General features: G+C 40.2%; 1 protein-coding gene and 1 long non-coding RNA gene across 4 annotated transcripts in view; one reads left to right on the forward strand and one right to left on the reverse strand.

Annotated features, from left to right (window-relative positions):
• The window catches only part of LOC149523975 (uncharacterized), a 16,753-nt gene extending 13,599 nt beyond the window's left edge, over positions 1-3,154 (reverse strand). For both annotated transcript variants that reach the window (XR_016350159.1, XR_016350160.1), the window contains exon 1: positions 3,052-3,154. This is a non-coding gene — a long non-coding RNA (uncharacterized LOC149523975). The remainder of the gene's footprint in view (positions 1-3,051) is intronic.
• Positions 1,663-17,341, forward strand: LOC102457721 (uncharacterized). Of its 2 annotated transcripts, XM_006129934.5 has the most exons (9): positions 1,669-1,818; positions 4,149-4,232; positions 4,857-5,074; positions 7,036-7,152; positions 7,306-7,413; positions 7,871-7,987; positions 9,451-9,567; positions 10,831-10,914; positions 12,331-17,341. In XM_006129934.5, exons 3-9 carry the CDS (start codon positions 4,873-4,875, stop codon positions 12,705-12,707), a joined length of 1,122 nt encoding a protein of 373 aa, XP_006129996.3. In that variant the 5' UTR covers positions 1,669-1,818; positions 4,149-4,232; positions 4,857-4,872; the 3' UTR covers positions 12,708-17,341. The 2 variants fall into 2 exon arrangements, with proteins under 2 accessions (XP_075790901.2, XP_006129996.3); XM_075934786.2 differs by lacking the exon at positions 7,036-7,152 and having other exon boundaries at positions 1,663-1,818.
• Positions 17,342-18,380: the final 1,039 nt, after the last annotated feature.

Genomic DNA, 18,380 nt, shown 5'->3' on the forward strand with positions numbered 1-18,380 from the left:
AATGCGGTCACTGAACTAGCAACCTCACGTTAGATTACGGTGATAGGAACCCTTTTGTTTGACAAAACAGAGAATACTCCCTGAGATATCCTGAAGGTTCCTTGTTGTAAGGCACCTAGAAGACACTTGGTTGGAAGGCACTGTGGAAGGACAATACTTACCGTACTGGGAGATAGCATGATGTATTTACAACAACTATATGATCGAGCTCAGACCATTTTTTATATGAAGGGCTGGAGATCAGCCAAATAATTTAAAAAATGTTAATTTGGGTTTGTGTAGGGAAGACATGAGGGAATTGTGTGTGAAATTTACAAAAAGCCAAGCCACACCTGTATTCTCCTGGGCTGTACTTCTATAAGAGCTCTCAGGGGAAGAAGCCTTGATTTGTGCCACTGCAAACTCCTAAGGCAGTTGATTGTGATGGACACAACTCTAAGAAGTCTAGCAATGGCATGGTTCAGAGAAGCAGATAAATGTTGGGGCTCTTATCCAAGCAAACCACACCTCTTGTCTCTGCAGAGCGGCACCTCTGCTCCCAAAGCATCAACGCCAAGGGCACAGCATTCCTTCCAGCTGTGACCCAGCCCCAGAATAACAAAGCCCTGTCCACATCTTACAGAATTTCAATCGGACTTTTCTTTTCCTGTTTGCTTCCAGAAATGGCCAAAGGGTCCAGCGATTTTTTTTAAGATCTTCTCGGCCAAATCCAGAGAAATAAGGACTCGGGAGGATGTTGATTCTCAAAAATATCCAGTGGGAAATTGCTTGGCTGGCATCCATTTGTTTGAGACAAAAGTGTGTGGTGAGAGACAAACCTGTGGTATACACCATTGATTGGAATACAGAAAGCTTTTCGGGCTCGGTATATTGCTGAGATTATTTCCTTTCTGTGGAGAGCTTAGATGTTGGCTTTACTTCTTGTGAGGGGTGTCCTAATTAGGCCCAATGACCCAGTTAAACAGCCAATGAGGGCACTTGAAAGGAGGGGTGTGTATAAAACTGTGCAGCTCAGAGCAGAAAGGGGCTCAGGGAAAGGCGGCAAGGCGCAGGAAGGAATAGGCCTTGACTGCTCTGTGGAGGGTCCATGAGCCCAAACCCATAGTAGATGACAGGCCCAGATTCCCTTTCCCGCCACAGGAAGAGGGTCACATGGGATAAATGCCTGTGAGTGCTGGTGAGCAGGGACTTTAATGCCCATCTCCCCCGAGGGATAAGCCATGGAGTGACCTGGCAAGAGTGGCCAGTCATGAAGGAGGTGGTGCAGTTCCTGGAGTAAGAGGGCCTCAGAGACAGAAAGAGAAGGAAGGAGCATTTTCTGTGCAGAGCTAATCCCCAGAACAGCCAGGAAGAGGCACCATCTGGCAGTGAGTCGAGAGGCCCCTGTCACACTGCTAAATTCAATGAGATAGAGTCTTAACCTGTCAGCCTTAAACCACACACACACACACACACACACACACACACACACACACACACACACACACAACACACTTTTTTCCCAAAATTGGCAAATATCTGAGATCAGACTATTGCATCTGTTTGGATTCAGTCCCACAGTCTTTTTTGGCCTGCTCAGTTCTTCCTATTGTTTCGCATTTCTGGGAAATCCCCTCTCTCGTGCCTGGTTTTTCCTACCACCACTGTTGCAAGATAAGCTGGAATGTTGAAATGTTCTTCAGCAAAATGATAACTTCTGTTTACCGGAAGGTGATAGGGGGAGAAACCCACATTACTCAGTGCATAGTATATAAATTGAGAGCTGAATTCTTACTATCTCATCCTGTAATGCCGCTGTAGAGCACCTGAAATTACAGGGTAAGTGCTTTTTTAATTTTGTCCTTTTAACGATTACGTTGCATTCAGCAGGGAGCAGCATTTGTAATTTGGAATTTATTTTAAAACATTGGGATTTTAAATAGATGATTGTGTGACTCTCTGAATACCTGTACAGTATATGAGATTAACATTTAATAGAGAAGGTGGCATTGTAGGAATTGAATCTGAAATGCTAGCCATACCTTTTAGCCTTATATTTTACTCAAAATGCATCTTTGGCTTATTCAACAAATGTACTTCTAGGTTTGATTTTCATCCTTTCATAGAAGCATGTCAGTGCTGAGCTAGCTCTTTTCATGCTTGGGAAAAAGGTTTGTATGATAGATACAACTTTCTGGTACGTTTGTTCGTTTCTTGGCTGCCAGGTATAAAATGCCCAGAGTTTGTGAGTCTGCTGCTAGTGCAGCACCTTTCTGAACAAAACAAATCTTTCATCTCTTCTGACCTTTTTCTGTAGCAGACACTTGGCTCCAGAGAGATGCTAAGTTGCAAAGTGGCTAGTTAGCAAAAAGGGAGAAATACAGCTTGTGAGCAAGCAGTCCCCAGATTGAGCCGCACACGCTTTATGGCCCAGACTGTAAAGATGGCTCAGGAAGACTTGGGACTGTCATGACTCAATTCCTCCACCTAGCACTTCAAGTGTAGATATGGGGCCTGGCTACCAGAATAAACTCTGCAAGAACCTGTCTCTGTAACTCCCAGAGACAAACTTATCCGGTCTCAGTTTCCCTGAGACCCAAAAAGAAAGAAGACTGGTCTCTGCCACCACCAAGTGTAACTAAAAATATATTTTAAAAAACCCTTTTCCAGGGAAGAGATCACTTGGAATCGCCTCCCTGAGGCAAAGCTCTCTCCCCTGCCCCAACCTCCAGTTTGCTTGGAGTTGGGAAACCAAACAGAGATAACCTGCAGAGCACAATGGAGCTCTGCTTCTCCTGGGTAACTAAGGCACATAGGTTTAAGGATACAAAAATCAACCAATAGCAGATAACCAAAAGAAAAAGAAAACACGTGTTACTAAAACAAGACTCCTGTTGCAAGAATAGTAAATGACTGGTTTTTAAAGGCATGGATTGAAATGATAGAATCTCTGGGCTGTAATCCTTAGTTACAAAAGAGAAAAACAATTAACCAGCTCAGACATAATTTCCAAACCCCCAAACAAGAAAAACAAGAAAAACCTGATGATTATCTCAACTTTTCTCTACTTACACATTTCAAGGAGTTTGTTCCTGGGAAAGTCCGTCTCTCCGGCTACCTGGGAGAAAGCTGCTTTTTGCTCCAAACAAAAGGAAAAAAAACCTCTCTTGTTTGAAATACCTTAGCTGCATTTCATTGGCTCAATGCCCAAAAGCCCCCTCCCTAGGTGCATCTCCAAATTAGCTTAACCCTTTCCTCGCTCTCCATTTAAGTCAGACTCTCCTTTGCAGTTCCTATTCACAACAGTGCCATTGCATTTCAGCAAGCACCACTGATGCAAGAGCACAGGGAAACTATGGTCACTGAGCTACCTTCGGACAGGATGTACCGTGACTCAGTCGTAACCTTTCTGCTGGATGATGAGGAAGAAAGAGCCATGACACTGGCCCTTTGCTAAACCCTCTCAAGTAGTTCTTGCTCACACCAACATTTAGTGAAAACTAGGCTTGGACTGCAGTTGTGCCCTGAACTAGGACAGCAATGCTGCTCAGCCTGATTGCCCCCTTCCCAGCATGCACCACACTCCTGAGCGAGGCTCAACCCAATTAACTCTCTTGAAAATAGTTGATCACTTAGTTCTTAAGCATTGTGGCCTATTCCAGCAATTATGTACTACCCCTAACTGGAGCAGTGGGGACCCAAATAGGTGTCCATCTAGAAGTTGCTCCCCAGTCCATAACCTGAAAGCATCTTCCTCTGACTCCAATAGTTTACAAAGTGTAAAATGGCACCTCTCAGTAATATAGCAGCAGTGGGGAAAGCATTTTAGTATTATGTAGCCAAGGCAGACCAGCCTAGGCACTCAAAGTGACAGACTTAGGTCCCCAAACTTTATTCTGTGTGGATAACGTAATGATGTTTAATCCAGCCCCGTCTTTAAAGAGGAGTAAGTCAATGTGATGCAAATCTTTCCTTCAGGATATGATTAGCCACATCATGTGTAATTCTTATCTCATAGAAAATTTTGATGATCCAGATTTAGCTCAATAACCTGGTCGTGTAGAGGTGTAGATCTAAGACATCTAAAGTAGGAATGACAGGTCTGCTGTGATTTGCCTGTATTGCTTATTAATTGTAATATTAAGAATCATGCAACTTTCTTCATTCAGATATCAACCTCCTTAAGAGACAAGTAAGTGCTTTGGAAGGGCAGCTGAGAGCTCTGCAAAGCAGCTTCTCCAAGTACAAACAAGGTAAGATGGTGCATTAGTAGGATGGTGCCTTTCAACACAATTATATCTCTAATCTTCTTTAAGCCTCCTGAGTTGTAGTCTGATGCCTTTAAGCTGTGGTTCAGTTGGTTTTCATTGTTAATTAATTGTACACGAACTCAGACTTATGTGATGCCCCAAAGACAATACAAAGGGCAATCCAAGGAGGGATGAATTTTCTGGAGTTATCCCAAGTATGCTCAGATCTCGAATCCAGTTAGTCACTAAGCATCCCTCAGTAAGCACTGGTTTCTTCTCATGATCTTATGTATATTGGATAAGATCCAGGCCCAGGCCCCGAAGTGTCTTTAAACACTTAAATAGTAGGCGGAATAATGGGCCTGAAATTAAGCTTGTTCCGGTTTTGCATTGTGAATAATTGAACAAAGGAAAAACTTTATTAAATTCTGAACAGATCTTAATTAAATATTTTAAAGTGTTTTCCATGAGCACTGATGCTTTCTGTAAAATAATGACAGCCCAGGATAAATGAACTAGAATATCTGTATTGAAACATTTTTTTGTTTGCCCTATGAACTATAAACTGATGACATGGAGTCAAAATGCTCTTAGGGTAACCCTGTGATTTATTTATTTTTTCAACAGGTTGCATTCCTGAGCAATGCTGCTGCTTCCAATACTGACCATTTTTGCTCTAGAAATATGTGTGTTGAAAACATCCAATGCAATTCCAAACCAGAGTGTTCAGAAATGGGATCCAAATGCATGCACTCTAATTGTATGTGGACCTGCTCAGAATGGATTACCAGGCAGAGATGGAAGAGATGGGAAGGAAGGACCTAAAGGAGAAAAGGGAAGCCAAGGTATAGATGGATTTCCTTCCTAATGTTATGCTTACTATTCATATGGCTGGTACTTTTTTCATTTGTTTCTTATTTAAAAGATACTTCCTGCAAACTGTGTAGCTCTGTAACAGATGTACTAAGAGGTGCAACTAGTCATATGGTATGTAAAACCTGAAAGTCCTTATGTTCATATTGGTAATTATTAAAGGTTGGGATAGCGCGGACAGAATTGTTCATATTCAAAATGAAACTTCTTATGCTATAAGACTGGCTGCCCCTGAATTAGAAGAAGTGCTGTAGAACCTTTCATCGCTAGATTGCCAATTTGATCTCTGCCCAGGTTGGCAGGGATTGAAAGGTGTTACTGCTAGACGTGGCTTAGAAACAGATTTTTAAATGCCATTTCCTCCAGTTTTTTAAAAAATCAGAATTTAAAAAACAAATGTGAAGTAGCTCTATGTTGACTCACAAGAGAAAGAACTGTGAAAATGTCAAAATTTTCTTTCCCCCAAATATCCAGAAGTTGAAGGAGGACAGAAGGTCACATGGGAAAGCGTGCATGCTGCATGCAAACACACAGTTGGGTCCAGATTCCCTTTAGTGAACTGTTCAGCTTCAGTGCAACCACCCACATCAGTAAATGCTCTTCTGGGTGTATGAGTTCCCACTGTAAAATAAAGCAGATAATTTGACTGTAGCGTTCATTTTCAGCATAGTCTTATTTACTCTGAACATTTAAAATCCTCCATCAAGACATGTTACAGGGTATCACTCTGTGGTATGCACAACTACATAATTCCAAATATAAATCCCAGAATGCATTCTGGGGGAAAATAGTTTTAATGACTAACAACGTTTTTCTCTGATAGAGGTTTACATTTAAGAATTTGTTTCTCATTTAACAATAAATAATAATACTAATACACTTTGTTACAAATTATAGGAAAGCAAATTAATTATTTTACAACAGGTGCCCAAAAATGGTCATCAGATTCATTGTGAATAATGTGAATAATTCAGGCCTTATTCCTTTTTTTACATTGTCTACAAACAGTTCAAAATATTTGTACATTAGTTTACTCTTTGTAATTGCTCACTGAACAGTTCATGTAAAGTTTTATTTGCAGATTTGTCTCTGAGTATTTTCTATTATTTTTCCTGGCTTACCAGTATGTTTGTTCCTGTAAATCACCCAGCTTTCTTTTCCTTCCATGCATGAATAACTTCAGTTTTGAAAACAGAAATCTCCTTTCCTCTCCTTTTTCTGTCCACAAATTATCTTTGAACATTCTGAATTGTTTGCTGAATCTATTGTGTGAATAATGAAAAGGGCTGTTCAAAATAGTCACAGGAGCATTTCCATTGTGAATGCCCAGACAAATATATATTCATGATGATATTTGGAACGGTTTTGCTCACCTTTACTATTTTTGAATAAAACCATAGATTTCATGAATACATAAAAAGGGAGTGTGGATTGGTGTGTTAATGTGCAAGAATATTCAGCCAACATTTTCTTCCTTTAATTTAAACTGTGCTGTAGTCCTAAACAAATAAACACACAGGAGACTATTCTTTTTGATTCACACAATATTGATTGCAATTAAATATCATTTCACTCTTGCCCCTGTCAATATGTTTCTTCCATTTCCTATCACAGATATTTTAATCTTAAATAAATCATTAAACCATCTTGACATCTTGGAAGAGGTGGACAGTTAATGAACTGATACTAAAATTGCAATCTAATCATGATCACTGAAACTCAGCAGACTTTATATATTATTATTAGATTTCAAGGAGCAGGTTTTTTCTGGGTTTTTTTCTGGTTTGTTTTCAGGATGAATTGTCAGGGTAGAATTTCAAGCAGAATTTGGCCCTAATTAAACAACCCTTATCCTATTCATTTGCAAATCTCTGATGACTCACTCATTATTTTCTTTCTTAAATCTATTGATTTTCTTTTCACCCAACACTAGGATTGCAAGGACTAAAGGGGTCACAAGGTCCCCCAGGAAAGATGGGCCCTGCTGGAGTGGTAGGAGGGAAGGGCTCGCCAGGAGAAAAAGGATCTAAAGGAGATATTGGAGGCAGAGGTAAGAGCTATGATTATAATCTGAATAAAAGATTAAAATAACCAGAATTAAGCAGCTATTAAAGTCAGCATGTGTCCGCCAAGTATCTGGATCTTAAAGGTGCGTCTTCAAGTACATACATTTCTCTTTCACCCTTTCAATCTGTTTCATCAGGATTGCAAGGAGTCCCAGGTTTGAAGGGTGATCCAGGCAATGCAGGCCCTTCTGGGCCAAAGGGGGATAAGGGTCCACTAGGAGAAAAAGGAGTCAAAGGAGAGAGAGGTAAGTGGTGTCATTCGACTACCCTGCATGCTCCTGTGATTGTTTCCAATCCAGTGGTGCTATATGCAGGAATCGATGATCGTGGGGTATTCTGCAGTAGGACAGGTGCAATTTTCTATAACTTTCTCTAATTTCCATATGATGTGGGGATGATACAAGTTGCATTTGAATCATCTGGCTTTGATGGGAGTGTTTGATGGCCATGCGCCAAAAAGCTGAGGATTTTCTCTCCAATATTTATAATCGGTTACACGATGGTGCTAGATTTCAAATTCCACACGTGGCTCAAGTCTCCCTGTGCATTCTTCACTCAGGCTTTGTCTACATAGACATAGCCCAGAGACCATCATCAAGTAAATGTCAAAGCCCAGAATTATCCCCATCGGGAGGCTCACTGTAATAATAATCACACTATAATAAAATTGCTGTGAATCTCATTTCCTTCATCACTCTCTAGGCCTGCAAGGAACCACAGGTCAGGAGGGCAAGCCAGGAATTGCAGGTGCCCCGGGGCCAAAGGGGGACAAAGGTTCAGTAGGTGAAAAGGGAGCAAAAGGAAGCAATGGGGACAGAGGTAAGTAATGTAGCCAGACTTATATTCTGCATTGGTTGCAAAGATTGCTACCAATTTAATTATTTCTCTGCTGCTGCAAATAGCCACAGCTCTGTTGCATCCATTTACAATGGCAGATAACTTGTCCTGTAGCCTTAGGAGATAGTAAATGGACACAGACTGAATGAGTTAAAGATTCCATTTAGTTAAGTGCACAGTCTTTGAATTCTGTATTTATCTGAAGCATAAACAAATCTCCTTTACCATAGAAATTTGGAATCAGCTCTTTGAAATATAGCCTCTCTGTTGAAATTCATGGGAATTCTTAGTTGTGACCAGGTTAAAAATTACTGAATGAATAACTTGGGGATTTTATTGAGAGGGAGTGGGGGTTCAGTATTTCAGTGTTCCCATGTCTAACCAATGCCAGTTAGGGCTTGTCAGCACAGGGAAATTGACCAGCATAATTATAATGGAATAAATATATAGCAGGGTACCTACATTGGTCACTTCCCCTGTAGACAAGCCTTTACTGTATTTAGGATTACAAAATTACACATCCCAGAAAGTTAAGCTACCATTCCTGACAGTAAACTAATCCTTTGAGTCAAAATAAGGACATAACTTACCTACTTTCATCACCCCATTTGTTGTCACTGAACATGAATGCTAAATCTTAACAGAAACTCTATTTGTGTTGAACTGTATTCTCTACATGATGTCAGAATTATTAGTCTAAATAAAATTGCCTCACATTTGATGAGATCCTAATTTTCCTAAATAATGATATTCAGCATTTAGATGTAATTGGTATTAGATGGTGGAATTACATCTAATAATGCACTCTTTGCGTTTTTCTATTCAATTGTTGCTCAGGCAAAATAATAGCAAGCAAACAGCAAGCAAAAGTCTATATATGTCACTACTGTTGTTATAAAGCCTAATAGAGATATAGTGCTTTGCATTTTCAAAGCACTTGACAAATATGAATCAGTTCTGAAGGCATGGGTGACTATCCATATTTTGCACATACAGAAACTGGGGCACAACCTGTAGAAGTTGGATTTTGTCCAAGATGGGCAGCAAATTTCTATTTGAGCTTTCATGAGAACACAGGTATTCCTGGATCTCAGTCCAATGTTCAGATAAACAAAAACATGTGAGAGCATGGTTATCCATTTGTTAGAGTGGTGTATTACTTAACAAAACACTTGGATTCTATACCTAGCCTGCTATTTTTTCCTTAAGTGACCTTAGCAAATGTGGCTTCCTGTCTGGATGTCAGTTACTTCATTTGCAAATGGGTGTAATACTATTTAGTTAAAAGAGGGCATCAAGGCTGGATTCATTGTTGGTAAAAAACTATGAGATTTTTAGAGGAATAGCAGCATGCAAATCTATAAGTGTCTTCTAACTTCATATATAAGAAACTACTTGCAAAATAACCTGTGTTTTTGCATCTTTTTCACTTGATTTAACAATAGGGTTACAAGGAAGCTCAGGTTTGCAAGGCCTCAAAGGGCAAATTGGTTCTCCTGGGCCAAAAGGTGATAAAGGTTCAATAGGTGAAAAAGGAACAAAAGGAGACAGTGGACTATCAGGTAAGTCCAGCATGGGGTTTGCTTTGTTTGTTTGTTTTAGATCTCTTGCTGTCCACATCCACAAGGGGGCTCAAGTAAGCCCCATCTGGGGAAAACATGTATAATGAGAGATTATCTTTTTCTCAATATATATTCAGTTTATATGTGTTTGATTACTTTATGTAAACTGGGTCATCTGCAATATGTGCAATATTATCCAAATATAAAGATCAAAACATCACTATGGAATATCAGATTAATAAGTAGTAGTTTATAAATTATATTGCAGCCCTCTATTTCTTGAGTAAAATCTTGGTCCCATTGAAATCAGTGACAAAACTCATATTTTGTCTAGCGCCAAATCAGAACGATATTTTTTCCACATCATGGAGTAGTAAACTCATTCTAAGGATTACAATTTTTTCCTATGTGAGACTAATTTATATGTTCAAAAATCATTTAAAAAACAACTGCTTCCTTTCTGGCTCTTTTTGGCCAGAGAAAAAATACCTTGAAATTTTCATGAGGATTCCAGATGCAATGGGCTGAGGAATTTTTTAATTCCTACATGGAAGGGAAGGGAGGAAGAGCTTCTTACTTTAGAACAAATGATCAAACACTACTCCTGTAACACAGAGATCAACCCAATTGGTTTTTTGGATATCACCTGTGGTGGTGTGGTAAAATGAAATTGTAATGGGAGAATCAAAATATTGCAGTCTGTAACTGTGTGTGAAAGAAAGAGAGAGAGAGAGAGAGAGAGACAGAGAAATCTGCATGTCCAAGCTTGTAACAATTTGTGAGTGAGTCCCTATGATACCGTTTAGAAGTTGTTCCCTAGTCCACAACCTGAAAGCATCCTCTTCCAACTCCTTCTAATACTTTACAAAATGTAAAACGATACCTCTCAGTGATACAGCAGCAGTGGGGAAAGCATTTTAGTATTATGTAGCCAATGCAGACCAATCAAAGCACTAAAAGTGACACATCTATAGACTTAGGTCTCCAAACTTTATTATAGATGGATACTGTAATGATGTTTAATCCAGCCCTGTCCTTAAAGAGTAAGTCAATGTGATGCAAATCTTTCCTTCAGGTTATAGGTACATCATGTGTATTTTTTATCACACAGAAAATTTCAGTGATCCAGATTTAGGTCTATACCCTGGTCATGTAGAGGTGTAGATCTAAGACATCTAAAATAGAAACGATAGGTCTGCTGTGATTTGCCTGTATTGCTTATTAATTTGTAACATTAAAAATCATGCAACTTTCTTCATTCAGAGATCAACCTCGTTAAGAGGCAAGTAAGCACTTTGGAAGGTCAGCTGAGAGCTCTGCAAAGCAGCTTCTCCAAGTACAAACAAGGTAAGATGGTGCACTAGTAGGATGGTGCCTTTCAACACAATTATATCTCTAATCTTGTTTAAGCTTCCTGAGTTGTAGTCTGATGCCTTTAAGCCATGGTTCAGTTCATTTTCATTGTTAATTAATTGTACACAAACTCAGACTTATGTGATGCCCCATAGACAATACAAAGGGCAATCCGAGGAGGGATAAATTTTCTGGAGTTATCCCAAGTGCCCTCAGATCTCACTGAATCCAGTTACAGTCACTAAAAGTATGCACCGGTCTCGTCACATGATCAGACCCTATGTGGAGAAAAAGCTATTCTTCACATAAATGTTGCACCACATTAACTAATTCTAATCCATTTTAATTAAACTGGTGAAAACTGGGTGAACAATCTCAAATTGATTATACACTGGATTATATGAATTTAGCTTAAGTCATCAAGGAATCAAACAGAGCTGACTAAACCAGCTTTAAATCAAATGAAAGTTGTCTATGGAGGACTTTGCTCTGGTTTAACTAAACTGGTTTAAAAGTACACCTTTAGTTAAACTGGTGCATCTTTGCCCGTATGCAAATTCGGACTACTGGTACACCTTGTTCTACGAGAAGTAACGGTAGTTCAAATTAGAGAGCCTAATTCAAACTACCTACTCTGTGCCGTGTGTAGCCATGGGCACGGAGTCCACACTAACGGGGATTTAAAAATGGCGGCGCCCGGCAAGATGCAAATGAAGCATGGGATATTTAAATCCCGAGCTTCATTTGCAACTTCGAATGCCTGCATTAGCCACCCTAGTTCGAACTAGGGTGGCAGTGTAGACATACCCTTAGTTCTGCCAGACATCCTGAAGGAGTAGCCTTTGTCACCATCTTGAGGCAAAGGTCCAGTTCTGGCAGAAACTTGAAGACATAACGGGAAACACGAAGACTTCTGGCTATTTCAGAATCACACCGTAATGTTAATGAGATATTAAGGGTGGTGGTTAATTAACCTGATGTTAATGGGGTATTACGGGAGGTCAGTGAGAGATGGGTGGGTGGAAGTCTTCCAGTGACAATACACAGTGAGCTGTGCTGGAAGAAGAGATGGGCTTTTCAGTATATCCTAACGATCACAGCAGATTGAAGCTAATTCAGGCCAAGAGGTGAGGAATGAATTCAATGGTTCTAAGATCAGGTCCTCAGAGATAGAGCTGGAGGATGGGATGAGTGGGGATTTAATCTATAATGTAGCATATAGCCCTAAGGATCACTATACTTCAGTGATATTCTCCATGGTTAAGATTATCAGCTGGTATAGAGTGATATAACTCCATTGAAATCAATGGTGTTTAACTGATTTCTGCCACCTGCCCCCATAAATCAGTTGAATTCACAAAATTGTCCTTAGCTAGAGGCCTAATGTGGTGATATCGCTTTGTTTTCTAGTTATAACGTTCCCAAATGGCAGAATTGTTGGTGAAAAGATATTCATGACCAGTGGCTATGAAGGCAACTTTGAGAGTCTGAAGCAAAGGTGCTCCCAAGCTGGAGGCCAGCTTGCTTCTCCTCGGAATGCCGCCGAAAACACCGCCATCCATCAGATAGTCGCTTTGTACAACAAACCCGTGTTTCTTGGGATAAACGATATCCAGACAGAGGGTCGTTTCAAGTATCTGAATGGAGAAAACATTGTGTATTCCAACTGGGAGCCCAGGGAACCAAATAACGACAAAGGAGCCGAGGACTGTGTAGAAGTCTATACAAGTGGAAAGTGGAACGACAAATCCTGTGGAGAGAGACGTTTAATTGTGTGTGAATTTTAAACCACTGACCATATTGCCTTCGCATCATCTGACGGAAGTGGCATCTGCAGAAGTATGTTAGGATCAAATATCTATCATGTTTAAAGGGGCTTTGCAGACTTATAGGATGGCAAAGTTTTAAAACCAAATCATCAGATTCTGTTTTTTTAGTGCTAAACAATGTTAGCTCAAGTTTTCCTTTATGTAGCGAATCTGATAAAATCCACATAAGCAGATGCAGCCCCGTGCAGAAAGAGATATAGATGGATTAGTCTCCTAGGAGATTCAAGACAGACTTGACATTGTTCTCAATGCTCACAAGAGATTACCTGTATGCCTAACGAACATGCGTGTCAGGGCATTTGCTTGCCTTGTTAACATTTATTATTTATTTTTTCTATTGCTGTACTCCAGAGACCACAGGCTAGGTCAAAAGTCAGTTGTGCCAGGAGATGTACAAACACAAGGAAGACGTAGTTCCAAAAAACTTTTATTTGACTTTAAGAAACCTTTCTGTGCTTTCTTCTGGGAATTATTTGAAGACATATATTTGTTATTAAACTTTGGGTAGGATTGTGGGAATTGCCTTAAATCTAGAGGAATTTAAGCCACTGTGTTTTTATACTGTTATTTGTAACATTTCATTTTTTGTTGGCGAACTGTCATATGCACTGTACATTCAGGTGTGAAGGGTTTACATGCAATTAGATGACAGATTGCATGAATTTCCCCAAACAGTCTCAGATCTCAAGGGCCTCCAGTAAAATCAGTTTAATTAGAAACAAAGAAAATCTTCTCAAAACAAAATGAATGGTATGAAAGGTGCTTAAATGGCCCCATTACCCCCAATATCTGAGTTCCAGTAGGCTCTGTCCTGTCTAAGAGACTCTCTTTGATGTCTTTGTAAGACTTTATTTCTTTTCCCAGGACAGACAGACTATATTGTTTTCTGTTGGCCCAACACCCAACTGTACATCAAATTCTGCTGTGGCACATTTGAAGAGGAGCATGTTTCTCATTTGATGTTGCAGGGCACAAAGGTGCACTTAGAATTCAGCTGACTTAATATGAATAAATAGCTTGTGATGGCTCAGGACAAATTAGAGCTCTGTGAATGGCTAAATTGATTAGTCTGAAGTCAAAGCCAGTACCTTGCTGAGTCCTAAACTTATCTATGTTTCCCAATAGTTGCTGCTATATAAAATATAAATTCTTAATAGATTAGCTGAATTTGTCACAATTATGCTTAGTAGAAAGCATTTTTAATCTAAACATAGCTAATTAAAAGAAAAACATGAAAAGTTCTACAGAGCATGTACTCTATCAGAGCTTTTTGGATAAGCATGTATCTGTGCCACATTAGTATCTTGTCACAAAGAGAGATGAATATGAAGATTACTTAGAGTTCCCTGCCGAAGATGCGTCCTTCCACCTTTCCTGTAACTTCTGAGGCAGATCCTGGAAGACCTTTAGGCAGCTGCTTTTCTGGGGTAGTCATTGCTTCAGACTGATTAACCATGCAGGAGTAGTTCTTCAGTTGGGATGCAGTACACTCTTTGATTCACTCAACCTTGTAGGAGCTTTCAGATGAAGTCTCCCATGTCTCTGAGTTGGGGACATCTTCTAACTTTATGCCCAGTTTTGCCACATGTCAAACAGCTCAGAGGATTGTTTCCCCCAGTAGAAGGTGGCTTTTGCAAGGAAGGTGGGGAAGGATGAACATATTCACATTAATAGCAAGTGTTGGAGTACTCTATATGGAATGGCTGCCTCCATTTTCTCTCGGGCTAACTGCCCCTCCTTGACTTTTAGGAGCCTCTGTTTTGGCCTACAATACAGGCTTCTTCTTCATTACCTCCCTGTTCTCTTCTTTGGCTTCCTTAATAGGGCCAAGGCCTGAAATCAATGGGATTACTTGCACAAGTGGTATTGCCAAAATAGTCCCACATCCATGCACGTGTTGCAAATGAATGGACTGTCAAAAAAATGTTGTACAATTCCAGCACCCTGGCTCCCAGATCCCCAGGTGCGATAAATCAGAATAGTGTCATTGAAATCATCAATTGAGTAGTAAATCATCAACCGAGCACATTGCTCATTAGTTGACCCAGGAAACAACTCTGGAATTTTAGTGAAGTGCATTTGTTCACAGTTCTTTTACATGTTTGCCTTCAACTTTTGTTAACACTATGTATCAGACTTAGCTGAACTTTTGGTACCTTACTTACAGTAAAGGTACATCAGTGCCCGACTTGAGACTCTTAAAGGACACTGATTTTTCAGAAAGAGCTGCCATTCCCAATGCCTGAGAATCAAGCTAATGTAAGTTGGGCACCCAAAAATCACTAATTACTTATAAAGATCTTGGCTTGGGAACCTAGCACTTCTGAAAATGAGACCACTGATGTAGTAACCTAACTTTAAGCTATTGTGGTTGAAAATATTGATATAAGGCGTTCATAAAACAACAATGTTTTTCAGGAATGATTGTGAGGATTACATTCATTATTGTTTGTAAAGCATCCAGAGATGGTTGGCTAGAGGCTCTCTAGAAGTACATTAACATCTATCACTATTGAGTGAGGAGTATGAAGTACTCAGGATAACTAAATTGTTCAGCAGACAGATTTTTGACAAACAGGTTCTGTAAATTTGCCAGATGATGAAAATAAAGCCAATTTTGGTTTGTGAGACATATGCAGAAATTCTTTGTGAAACTAGCCAAAAGCCAAGCTTTTCTCATGATCTTTCTGCTACATAATACAAGAGCCTCAAAGGGGCTTCTTCTAAAAGAGACCCAAAGGTGAAATATCTGATTCTGCCCAGCCATAATGTAATAGATAGCAGTGGGCACATGTCTAAGGGACTTCAGTGTGGGTGTGTTTCAGACAAGCATACAAATGTTTTGAGGAGTTTGCAGCAGGGATGTAAAAAGTCATTTCAAAATGTAATCACGTAAAAATCTGAGCGGTTACACGGGCACACGTGCTAAGCTTAAATATATAAACTGCAGAGCCCGCAGCAAATCTTCCTGGGGGCGGGGCCCACAACATGTAAACTGCAGTGTGGGAGCATCCCCTGCCTGCAGTGAGTCCCATGGGACTGAAACAGCCCCCGGTCCGGGGCGTGAGGGGAGTTGTTCCAGTTCCTACCAGTTAAGTGGAACCAGTAAGCCTCACCTGTTAAGGGAGAGGTTCAATGGTTAACCAGTTAACCATTTCCATCCCTAGTTTGCAGAATGGCACTTCTGCTCCAAGAGCATGAGTATCAAGGGGGTACATTAGCATAGCATGACACTTATGGTTGTGGTCTTATCCAGAGGTCAGGCTAATGCAGATGCTTAGGTTCTATGCTGCAACTTCTTTGACCAAATCAATTCCTCCTCCAGTTTATTTTGCCATCCATCAACATCTCCTCACTCCTTCACCTCCACCATTTAAAGACAAACTGGAACCATCTGCTCCTGATTTTTAAGTAAACTAAAAACTCCCAGGTGACATGGTTGTGAACCCAGAGCTCCATGTTACCTCTTCCAAAGCATATATATGGCTATGTCTACACTGGCATGATTTTGCGCAAGAACTCTTTTGTGGAAGAGATGTGCTTTTTGCGCAAGAGCATCCATGCCAGTGTAGACGCTCTCTTGCGCAAGAAAGCTTTGATGGCCATTTTAGCCATTGGGCTTTCTTGTGTAAGAAATTCATGTTGATTGTCTACACTGGCCTCTTGCGCAAGAACAGTTGCGCAAGAGGGCTTATTCCTGAGCAGGAGCATCATAGTTCTTGCACAAGAAGCACTGATTTCATACATTAGAACGTCAGTGTTCTTGCGCAACTCGCGGCCAGTGTAGACAGGCAGCAAGTTTTGGCGCAAAAGCGGCCACTTTTGCGCAAGATCATACCAATGTAGACACAGCCATACACTGTGGACTGAACTCCTCAATTATTTTTGTTAAGACTTCTGTACAGCCCCAAAAATCACAGAGTAAATGGCTGGAGGGTATGGAGGCAGTTATTTTTAATGATGAAGCTGTGGTCAGTGTGTATGAAGATTTATACCTGGCATTACTTAAATATAGATAATTGAATGTAGCATGTTGATTGGTTGTATAATTTGGTTGGTATAGGTGATGGCATTGTGTGTAATGACACCGAGTAATGTTTGCCATAATTTTATCCTATTTGATTGAAAATGCAATATGATGCATCTTCTGCTTATTAAATAGGTGGTGTTTTGGCAGCCTTCATAGTGACATGTCAGGGTTTAACTAATGCTAAACCCCTTTCATTCTTGGCTGAATGTACTAACCGGGCTACGTTTGTTAGTGTCTTGGCTGCCAATTGCTAAAATACAGAGTTTGTAACAGCCAACTGGCTGTTAGAGCAATGGATTTTGTACAAAGCAAACTGATGTTTGATTTTCGTTGATATAAGATGGGACTTAAATTCAGCAGCTTTAGGTTTGGCATGGTGAATAATTTAACAAAGGTTTTTTAAAAAATACATTAAGATCTTTTCAGATTGCAATGATGTGTCTTCCATGAGCCCAGGTGCTTTCTGTAAAATAACTACAAATCAGTACAATCAATGCAGGATGTCGGTGTTTGTCATTTCTTTAATCAGTTCACAATATACAGAATAAATCGATGCCATGAATTCAGACTGAAACTGGGAAAAATGACACTGCTTCCTCTTTTGAGCATTTTGTTAAATGAGCATCCTTGATGACAACATTCATGACAAATCCAAGCCACCAATTCCAACAGTGGGATCTCATTGCATGTAGGTTGTGTGTAGGTGGCCCTACTCAGAGTGGATTACCTGGAAGAGATGGGAAGGAAGGCCCTAAAGGGAGACCAAGATATAAAACTATTTATTTCACTAGGGGTGTGTCTAGACTACATGCCTCCGTCGACGGAGGCATGTAGATTAGACAGATCGGCAGAGGGAAATGAAGCCGCGATTAAAATAATCGCGGCTTCATTTAAATTTAAATGGCTGCCCCGCTCTGCCGATCAGCTGTTTGTCGGCAGATCGGGGCAGTCTGGACGCGCTGTGTCGACAAAGAAGCCTTTCTTGATCGGCACAGGTATGCCTCGTGAAACCAGGTTTACCTGTGCCAGTCAAGAAAGGCTTCTTTGTCGACACAGCGCATCCAGACTGCCCCGATCTGCCAACAAACAGCTGATCGGCAGAGCGGGGCAGCCATTTAAATTTAAATGAAGCTGCGATTATTTTAATCGCGGCTTCATTTCCCTCTGCCGATCTGTCTAATCTACATGCCTCCGTCGACGGAGTCATGTAGTTTAGACGTACCCTAGGTGTAGTTGCTCTTCATACAGATGTCAGAGTGGTAATTATTTAACAGCACCTCTTGAAAGGGGTGCTTATCACAAACCATGTAGCTCTGCAAAAAGTTCTACAAAAGGGGTTTATAAGTGCAGATAATAATAAATCATGTAAACTCTGGAGGTTCTTAAATGCTTGTTGGTAATTACGAAAAGGCTCTGATGCTTGTTTAATGTGAAAATGAAGACTGTTACCATACAGAACTGTATACCTCTGGGATGGGTAGCACATGTAGAACCTTTCACCCTTTTCAAAATGTTTTCCTGTTTGTTGAGAGAATTTTTTAAATCTAAATTAAATCACTCCATCACTTAGTTAATGAGCTGTTTATTACTATGGGAACACC

This window comes from Pelodiscus sinensis, chromosome 8 (genome assembly GCF_052426305.1).
Source record: "Pelodiscus sinensis isolate ZL-2025 chromosome 8, ASM5242630v1, whole genome shotgun sequence".
Lineage (NCBI taxonomy): Eukaryota > Metazoa > Chordata > Testudines > Trionychidae > Pelodiscus > Pelodiscus sinensis.

What these genes read in the sequence shown, in the direction of transcription:
- LOC102457721 (XM_006129934.5), top strand. Translation starts at nt 4,873, where the DNA reads ATGCTGCTGCTTCCAATACTGACCATTTTTGCTCTAGAAATATGTGTG. An exon ending in AGGAGAAAAGGGAAGCCAAG is followed by an intron (nt 5,075 to 7,035) that starts GTATAGATGGAT and finishes ACCCAACACTAG; the next exon opens with GATTGCAAGGACTAAAGGGG. An exon ending in CTTCTCCAAGTACAAACAAG is followed by an intron (nt 10,915 to 12,330) that starts GTAAGATGGTGC and finishes TTTGTTTTCTAG; the next exon opens with TTATAACGTTCCCAAATGGC.